Here is a 9,905-nt window from a genome sequence, read left to right as displayed (position 1 = left end):
GGCATGTATAGTTGTCACAGACTCTGTTGCAATGGACTTATGTGAAGATGTTTGTTTCTCTGCAGACAAAGTACGGAATGGTGTTGACTCTTTTGTTACTGAAAATGAGGTTGACATTTCTGATGTTGAAGCATTTGTTGAGTGTTTTGTTGAAAATGAAGCATATGTAGATGTCTGCAGTGCAGATGTTGAGGCATGTGTGGGTGTTGGTCCTTTTATGGTCATAGACAACAATGTAGATGTTGAGGCATCATATTCTGTTGAAGCAGGAGGAATGAGGAACTCTGGTGTCAAAGCATGTGTGGCCGTTGATCCCTTTGTAGTAGAAATTGGTGTTGGAGTTGAGGCGAAAGGTATTGTTGAAGCATGGGCTGCCTTTATTTTTGTAGCATGTGTAGTGGTTGGTCTAATTGCTGTGGTTGACATTGGTGTTGATGTCGAGGCAGTTGTTATCATGGAAGCATGTGCTGTCTGCGATGTCGCAGGATGTATACTTGTTGGTTCCTTTCCCGTTAATAATACAGGTCTAGATATAGAGGTGTCAATCCTTGTTGAAGCATGGGTTATCTCTATTGGAGAACCATGTGTGGTTGTTGGTGTTTTGGAGGTTGAAACAGGTGTTGGTGTTGTGGTGTCAGTTCTTGTTGAAGCATGGGTTGTCTCTGTTGTTGAAACTTGTGTAGTTCTTGGTCTTCTTGATGTGGTTGGAATTGGTGTCGAGGTTGTTGAGGCAGAAGTTATTGCGGAAAAATGGGTTGTCTCCATTGTCGAAGAATCTGTACTTGTTGGTTCCTTTGTGGTTGTTGCGATAGATGTTGATGTTAAGGTGTCAATCCTTGTTGCAGCATGTGTTGGTCTGTTTGATGTTGACACAGGTGTTGATGTTGTGGAGTCAGTTCTTGTTGAAGCATGGGTTTTCTCTGTCATTGAAACATGTGTAGTTGGTCGTTCGGATGTGGTTGGAATCATTGGTGATGGTGAGGTGGTAGTTATCGTGGAGGCAAGGGTTGTCTCCATTTTTGAAAGATGTATATTTGTTGACCCCTTTAAAGTTGTTGTAATAGGTGTCGATATCGAGGTGTCAATCATTGTTGAAGCATGTGCAGTTGGCCTTTTTGATGTTGATGCTGGCGTTGTCTCCATTGTCGAAGGATGTATACCTATTGGTTCCTTTGTGGTTGTTGATAGTGGTGTAGATACCAAGGTCTCAGTTTGCATTGAAGCATAAGTTGTCTCTGTTGTTGAAACATATGGAGTTGGTCTGTTTGATGTTGAAACAAGTGTTGGCATTGTGGTGTCAGTTCTTGTTGAAGCATGGGTTCTCAAAACATCTGTAGCTGGTCTTTGGGATGTGGTTGGAATCGGAGGTGATGTTGAGGCGGTAGTTCTTGTTGAAGCATGGGTTGTCTCTCTTGTCGAAGGATGCATACTTGTTTGTTCCTTTGTGGATGGTAATAGAGGTGTTGATGCCAAGGTGGCAGTTGTTGTTGAACCATGCGTGGTTGTTGGTGTTTTGGAGGTTGAAACAAGTGCTGATGTTGTGGTGCGAGTTCGTGTTGAAGCTTTTGTTGCCTCTGTTGTCGAAACATGTGTAGTTGGCCTTGCTGATGTGGTAAGTATTGGTGGTGATGTTGAGGCGGTGGTTATCATGGATGCATGGGTTGTCTCTATTGTCGATGGATGTATCCTAGTAAGTTCCTCTGTAGTCGTTGAGAGTGTTGTAGATGTCAAGGTGTCAGTTCTTGCTAAAGCACCGGTTGTCTCCATTGTAGAGGGATGTAATGTTGCTTGTTCCTTTGTTGTTGTTGACACAGACGTGGCAGTTGTTGTTGAAGCATGTGTTGTAAGTTTGTTTGATGTTGAAGCTGGTGTTGAGGTGTCAGTTTTTGTTGAAGCATGACGGGTCTGTGATGCTGAAAGATGTGTAGTTGGTCTTGGGAATGTGGTTGGACCTGGTGTTGTTGTTGAGGTGGTTGTTATCATGGAATCATAGGTTGTTACCATTGTCAAAGGACGTATACTTGTGTGTTCTTTTGTTGTTGTTGACAGAGGTGTAGATGATGAAGTGTCAGTTGCTGCTGAAGCATCCATTGTCTCTGTTGTAGAAACATGTATGGTCGGTCTTTGGGAGGTGGTTGGAATCGGTAGTGATGTTGAGGGGTTAGTTACCATGGAAGCATGGGTTGTCTCCATTGTCGAGGAATGTATATCTGTTGGTTGCTTAGTAATCATTGCAACAAGTGCAGATATGGAGGTATCAATCGTTGTGGCATGTGTAGTTGGCCTGTTTGATGTTGAAGGAGGTGTTGATGTTGTGGTGTCAGTTCTTGTTGGAGAATGAGTTATCTTTGCTGTTGAAGGATGTATACTTGTTAGTTCCTTTCTGGTAGTTGGAACAGTTGCAGACATTGAGGTGTCAATCATTGTTGAAGAAAGGCTTGTCTCTGTCGTTGAAACATGTGAAGTCGTTGGTGTTGTGTCAACTCTTGTTGAAGCATGGGTTTTCTCTGAAGTCGTGGATTGTATGCTTGTTGGTTCCTTTGTGGTCGTTGCTACAGCTATAGATGTTGAGGTGTCAGATCTTGTTGAAGCATGGGTCGTCTCCATTGTCGAAAAATGTGTCGCTCGCCTTTGGGATGTGGTTAGAACTGGTCGTGATGTTGAGGCGGTAGCTATCGTGGAAGCATGGATTGTCTCTATTGTCGAAGGATGTATACTTGTTGGTTTCTTTGTGGTTGTTGCAACGGATGGAGATATTGAGGTGTCAATCGTTGTTGACATTTGGGATGTCTCTGTCGTTGAAACTCGTGAAGTTGTTGATGTTGAAGCAAGTGTTGATGATGTGCGGTCAGTTTTTGTAGAAGCATGAGTTGTCTCTGTCATCAAAACATGTGCAGTTTGTCCTTGGAATGTGATTGGACTTGAAGGTGATGCTGAGCCGGTAGTTATCTTGGAAGCATGGGTTGTCTCTGGAGTCGAGGGATGCATACTTGTTTGTTCCTTTATGGTCGTTGCAATATGTGTAGATGTCAATGTGTCAGTTGTTATTGAAGCACGTGTAGATGGCCTGTTTGATGTTGCAGCTGGTGGGAATGTTGTGATGTCAGTTCTTGTTGAAACATGGGTTGTCACTGATGCCGAGGGATGCATACTTGTTGGTTCTATTGTAGTTGTTGCAATGTTTGTAGATGTAGACGATTTGTCAATTGTTGTTAAAGCATGTGAAGTTTGTCTTTCAGATGTGATTGGAATTGAAGGTGATGCTGAGGTGTCAGTTATCGTGGAAGCGTGGGTTGTCTCTGATCTCGAGGATTGTATACTTGTTGGTTCCTTTGTGGTCGTTTCAACAGGAGTGTCAATTGTTGTTGAAGCATGTGTCATTGGCCTGTTTGATGTTGCAGCTGGTGATGATCCTGAGGTGGTAGCTATCGTGGAAGCATGAGTTGTCTCCACTGTCGAGGATTGTATACTTGTTGGTTCCTTTGCGGTTGTTGCAACAGGTATAGATGTTGAGGTGTCAGTTCTTGTTGAAGCATGGGTTGTCTCTGTCGTCGAAACATGTGTAGTTGGACTTTGGGATGTGGTTAGAATTTGTTGTGATGTTGAGGCGGTCGTTATTGTGGAGGCATGCGCTGTCTCCATTGTCAAAGGATATATCCTTGATGGTTCCTTTGTGGTTGTTGCAACAGATGGAGACATTGAGGTGTCAATTGTTGTTGACACATGGGATGTCTCCGTTGTTGAAACGTGTGAAGTTGATATTCTTGATGTTGAAGCAGGTGTCGATGTTGAGGTGTCAGTTCTTGTTGAAGCATGGGTTGTCTCTGAAGTCGAGGGATGCATACTTGTTGGTTCTTTTGTGGTTGATGCAATATGTGTAGATGTTGAGGTGTCAATTGTTGTTGAGGCATGGGTCGTCTCTGTTGTCGAAACATGTGTAGTTTGTCTTTGGGATGTGATTGGAATTGAAGGAGATGCTGAAGTGGTTGTTATCGTGGAAGCATGGGTTGTCTCCAGTGTTGGAAGTTGTATCCTTGTTGGTTCCTTTGTGGTTGTTGCAACAGGTATAGATGTTGAAGTGTCAATTGTTGTTGAAGCATGTGTCGTTGGCCTGTTTGATGTTGCAGCTGGTGATGATGCTGAGGTGGTAGCTATCGTGGAAGCATGGGTTGTTTCCCCTGTTGAGGTTTGTATGCTTGTTGGTTCTTTTGTGGTCGTTTCAACAGGTATAGATGTCAGCGTGTCAATTGTTTTTGAAGCATGTGTAGATGGCCTGTTTGATGTTGAAGCAGGTGTTGATCTTGTGGTGTCAGTTCTTGTCGAAACATGTGTAGTTGGCTTTTGGGATGAAGTTAGAATTGGTTGTGATGTTGAGGCCGTAATTATTGTTGAAGCATGGGTTGTCTCCATTGTCGTGGATTGTATACTTGTTGGTTCCTTTGTGTTCGTTTCAACAGGAGTAGATGTCGAAGTGTCAATTGATGTTGAAGCATGTGTCATTGGCCTGTTTGATATTGCAGCTGGTGATGATGCTGAGGTGGTAGCTATCGTGGAAGCATGAGTTGTCTCCACTGTCGAGGATTGTATAGTTGTTGGTTCCTTTGTGGTTGTTTCAACAGGTGCAGATGTTGAGGTGTCAGTTCTTGTTGAAGCATGGGTTGTCTCCATTGTCGAGCGATGCATACTTGTTGGTTCTTTTGTGGTTGTTGCAATATGTGTAGATGTTGAGGTGTCAATTGTTGATGAAGCATGTGTAGTTGGCCTGTTTGATGTAGCAGCTGGTGATGATGCTGACGTGGTAGCTATCGTGGAAGCATGGTTTGTTTCCATTGTTGAGGTTTGTATACTTGTTTGTTCCTTTGTGGTTGTTGCAATATGTGTAGATGTCGAGGTATCAATTGTTGGTGAAGCATGTGTTGTTGGCCTGTTTGATGTTACAGTAGGTGTTGATGTTGTGGTGTCAGTTATCGTGGAAGCACGGGTTGTCTCCATTGTCGTAGATTGTATACTTGTTGGTTCCTTTGTGGTTGTTGCAACAGGTATAGATGTTGAGGTATCTGTTCTTGTTGAAGCATGGGTTGTCTCTGTTGTCGAGGATTGTACACTTGTTGGTTCCTTTGTGGTCATTTCAACAGGAGTAGATGTTGAAGTGTCAATTGTTGTTGAAGCATGTGTCGTTGGCCGGTTTGATGTTGCAGCTGGTGATGATGCTGAGGTGGTAGTTATCGTGGAAGCATGGGTTGTTTCCATTGTTGAGGTTTGTATTGTTGTTGTTTCCTTTGTGGTTGTTGCAACAGCTATAGATGTTGAGGTGTCCGTTCTTGTTGAAGCATGGGTGGTCTCTGAAGTCGAGGGATGCATACTTGTTGGTTCTTTTGTGGTCGTTTCAACAGGTGTAGATGTCGAAGTGTCAATTGTTGTTGAAGCATGTGTTGTTGGCCTGTTTGATGTTACAGTAGGTGTTGATGTTGTGGTGTCAGTTATCGTGGAAGCACGGGTTGTCTCCATTGTCGTAGATTGTATACTTGTTGGTTCCTTTGTGGTTGTTGCAACAGGTATAGATGTTGAGGTATCTGTTCTTGTTGAAGCATGGGTTGTCTCTGTTGTCGAGGATTGTACACTTGTTGGTTCCTTTGTGGTCATTTCAACAGGAGTAGATGTTGAAGTGTCAATTGTTGTTGAAGCATGTGTCGTTGGCCGGTTTGATGTTGCAGCTGGTGATGATGCTGAGGTGGTAGTTATCGTGGAAGCATGGGTTGTTTCCATTGTTGAGGTTTGTATTGTTGTTGTTTCCTTTGTGGTTGTTGCAACAGCTATAGATGTTGAGGTGTCCGTTCTTGTTGAAGCATGGGTGGTCTCTGAAGTCGAGGGATGCATACTTGTTGGTTCTTTTGTGGTCGTTTCAACAGGTGTAGATGTCGAAGTGTCAATTGTTGTTGAAGCATGTGTTGTTGGCCTGTTTGATGTTACAGTTGGTGTTGATGTTGTGGTGTCAGTTGTCGTGGAAGCACGGATTGTCTCCATTGTCGTGGATTGTATACTTGTTGGTTCCTTTGTGGTCATTTCAACAGGAGTAGATGTTGAAGTGTCAATTGTTGTTGAAGCATGTGTCGTTGGCCTGTTTGATGTTGCAGCTGGTGATGATCCTGAGGTGGTAGCTATCGTGGAAGCATGTGTTGTCTCCACTGTCGAGGATTGTACACTTGTTGATTCCTTTGTGATTGTTGCAACAGGAGAAGATGTGGAAGTGTCAATTGTTGTTGAAGCATGTGTCGTTGGCCTGTTTGATGTTGCAGCTGGTGATGATGCTGAGGTGGTAGCTATGGTGGAAGCATGAGTTGTCTCCATTGTCGAGGATTGTGTACTTGTTGGTTCCTTTGTGGTTGTTGCAATATGTGTAGATGTCGAAGTGTCAATTGTTGGTGAAGCATGTGTCGTTGGCCTGTTTGATGTTGCAGCTGGTGATGATGCAGAAGTGGTAGTTATCGCATGGGTTGCATGGGTTGTCTCCATTGTCGAGGATTGTATACTTGTCGGTTCCTCTGTGGTTGTTGCAATATGTGTAGATGTTGAGGTGTCAGTTCTTGTTGAAGCATGGGTTGGCTTTGTCGTCGAAACTGTTTGCGGTTGTGATGTTGAGGCGGTAATTACTGTTGAAGCATGAGTTGTCTCCACTGTCGAGGATTGTATACTTGTTGGTTCCTTTGTGGTTGTTGCTACAGCTATAGATGTTGAGGTGTCAGTTCTTGTTGAAGCATGGGTCGTCTCCATTGTCGAAAAATGTGTAGTTGGACTTTGGGATGTGGTTAGAATTGGTCGTGATGTTGAGGCGGTAGTTATCGTGGAAGCATGGGTTGTCTCCATTGTCGAGGATTGTATAGTTGTTGGTTCCTCTGTGGTTGTTGCAATATGTGTAGATGTTGAGGTATCAGTTCTTGTTGAAGCATGGGTTGTCTCTGTCGTCGAAACTGTTTGCGGTTGTGATGTTGAGGCGGTAATTACTGTTGAAGGATGGGTTGTCTCTGTTGTCGAGGATTGTATACTTGTTGGTTCCTTTGTGGTCATTTCAACAGGAGTAGATGTTGAAGTGTCAATTGTTGTTGAAGCATGAGTCGTTGGCCGGTTTGATGTTGCAGCTGGTGATGATGCTGAGGTGGTAGCTATCGTGGAAGCATGTGTTGTTTCCATTGTCGAGGATTGTATTGTTGTTGTTTCCTTTGTGGTTGTTGCAACTGGTGTAGATGTTGAGGTGTCAGTTCTTGTTGAAGCATGAGTTGTCTCCATTGTCGAGGATTGTATACTTGTTGGTTCCTTTGTGGTCGTTGCACCAAGAGTAGATGTCGAAGTGTCAATTGTTGTTGAAGCATGTGTCGATGGCCTGTTTGATGTTGCAGCTGGTGATGATGCTGACGTGGTAGCTATCGTGGAAGCATGGGTTGTTTCCACTGTTGAGGTTTGGATGCTTGTTGGTTCCTTTGTGGTCGTTTCAACAGGTGTAGATGTTGAGATGTCAGTTCTTGTTGAAGCATGGGTTGTCTCTGTTGTCGAGACATATGTAGTTGGCCTTTGGGATGTGGTTGAAATTGGTTGTGATGTTGAAGCTGTAGCCATTGTTGAAGGATGGGTTGTCTCTGGAGTCGAGGGATGCATACTTGTTTGTTCCTTTGTGGTCGTTGCAATATGTGTAGATGTCGAGGTGTCAATTGTTGTTGAAGCATGTGTCGTTGGCCTGTTTGATGTTGCAGCTGGTGATGATGCTGAGGTGGTAGCTATCGTGGAAGCATGGGTTGTTTCCCCTGTTGAGGTTTGTATTGTTGTTGTTTCCTTTGTGGTTGTTGCAACAGCTATAGATGTTGAGGTGTCAATTGTTGTCGAAACATGTGTAGTTGGCTTTTGGGATGAAGTTAGAATTGGTTGTGATGTTGAGGCCGTAATTATTGTTGAAGCATGGGTTGTCTCCATTGTCGTGGATTGTATACTTGTTGGTTCCTTTGTGGTCATTTCAACAGGAGTAGATGTCGAAGTGTCAATTGTTGTTGAAGCATGTGTCGTTGGCCGGTTTGATGTTGCAGCTGGTGATGATCCTGAGGTGGTAGCTATCGTGGAAGCATGTGTTGTTTCCATTGTCGAGGATTGTATTGTTGTTGTTTCCTTTGTGGTTGTTGCAACAGGTATAGATGTTGAGGTGTCCGTTCTTGTTGAAGCATGGGTTGTCTCTGAAGTCGAGGGATGCATACTTGTTGGTTCTTTTGTGGTTGTTGCAACAGGTGTCAATGTTGAGGTGTCAATTGTTGTCGAAACATGTGTAGTTGGCTTTTGGGATGAAGTTAGAATTGGTTGTGATGTTGAGGCCGTAATTATTGTTGAAGCATGAGTTGTCTCCATTGTCAAGGATTGTATACTTGTTGGTTCCTTTGTGGTCGTTTCAACAGGAGTAGATGTCGAAGTGTCAATTGTTGGTGAAGCATGTGTCGTTGGCCTGTTTGATGTTGCAGCTGGTGATGATGCTGAGGTGGTAGCTATCGTGGAAGCATGAGTTGTCTCCACTGTCGAGGATTGTATACTTGTTGGTTCCTTTGTGGTTGTTGCTACAGCTATAGATGTTGAGGTGTCAGTTCTTGTTGAAGCATGGGTTGTCTCTGTTGTCGAGGATTGTATACTTGTTGGTTCCTTTGTGGTCATTTGAACAGGAGTAGATGTTGAAGTGTCAATTGTTGTTGAAACATGTGTCGTTGGCCTGTTTGATGTTGCAGCTGGTGATGATCCTGAGGTGGTAGCTATCGTGGAAGCATGGGTTGTTTCCACTGTCGAGGATTGTATACTTGTCGGTTCCTCTGTGGTTGTTGCAATATGTGTAGATGTTGAGGTGTCAGTTCTTGTTGAAGCATGGGTTGTCTTTGTCGTCGAAACTGTTTGCGGTTGTGATGTTGAGGCGGTAATTACTGTTGAAGCATGAGTTGTCTCCATTGTCGACGATTGTATACTTGTTGGTTCCTTTGTGGTCGTTGCACCAAGAGTAGATGTTGAAGTGTCAATTGTTGTTGAAGCATGTGTCGTTGGCCTGTTTGATGTTGCAGCTGGTGATGATGCTGACGTGGTAGCTATCGTGGAAGCATGGGTTGTTTCCACTGTTGAGGTTTGGATGCTTGTTGGTTCCTTTGTGGTCGTTTCAACAGGTGTAGATGTTGAGATGTCAGTTCTTGTTGAAGCATGGGTTGTCTCTGTTGTCGAGACATATGTAGTTGGCCTTTGGGATGTGGTTGAAATTGGTTGTGATGTTGAAGCTATAGCCATTGTTGAAGGATGGGTTGTCTCTGGAGTTGAGGGATGCATACTTGTTTTTTCCTTTGTGGTCGTTGCAATATGTGTAGATGTCGAGGTGTCAATTGTTGTTGAAGCATGTGTCGTTGGCCTGTTTGATGTTGCAGCTGGTGATGATCCTGAGGTGGTAGCTATCGTGGAAGCATGGGTTGTTTCCATTGTCGAGGATTGTATTGTTGTTGTTTCCTTTGTGGTTGTTGCAACAGGTATAGATGTTGAGGTGTCAATTGTTGTCGAAACATGTGTAGTTGGCTTTTGGGATGAAGTTAGAATTGGTTGTGATGTTGTGGCCGTAATTATTGTTGAAGCATGAGTTGTCTCCATTGTCGAGGATTGTATACTTGTTGGTTCCTTTGTGGTCGTTTCAACAGGAGTAGATGTCGAAGTGTCAATTGTTGGTGAAGCATGTGTCGTTGGCCTGTTTGATGTTGCAGCTGGTGATGATGCTGAGGTGGTAGCTATCGTGGAAGCATGAGTTGTCTCCATTGTCGAGGATTGTATTGTTGTTGTTTCCTTTGTGGTTGTTGCAACAGGTATAGATGTTGAGGTGTCAATTGTTGTCGAAACATGTGTAGTTGGCTTTT

At 43.7% G+C, this 9,905-nt stretch overlaps 1 protein-coding gene across 1 annotated transcript; it reads right to left on the bottom strand.

Annotated features, from left to right (window-relative positions):
• Nucleotides 1–406: 406 nt before the first annotated feature.
• Nucleotides 407–2,468, bottom strand: LOC128755923 (mucin-5AC-like). Its single transcript, XM_053860034.1, has 3 exons — nt 1,121–2,468; nt 783–886; nt 407–504 (listed from the first exon to the last, which is right to left on the bottom strand). Exons 1-3 carry the CDS (start codon nt 2,422–2,424, stop codon nt 407–409), a joined length of 1,506 nt encoding a protein of 501 aa, XP_053716009.1. The 5' UTR covers nt 2,425–2,468.
• Between the last annotated feature and the right edge of the window lie 7,437 nt (nt 2,469–9,905).

Source organism: Synchiropus splendidus, chromosome 3 (genome assembly GCF_027744825.2).
Source record: "Synchiropus splendidus isolate RoL2022-P1 chromosome 3, RoL_Sspl_1.0, whole genome shotgun sequence".
NCBI lineage: Eukaryota > Metazoa > Chordata > Actinopteri > Syngnathiformes > Callionymidae > Synchiropus > Synchiropus splendidus.
The sequence above is the reverse complement of the archived record's forward strand: the minus strand, read 5'-3'. Positions and strand labels throughout refer to the sequence as shown.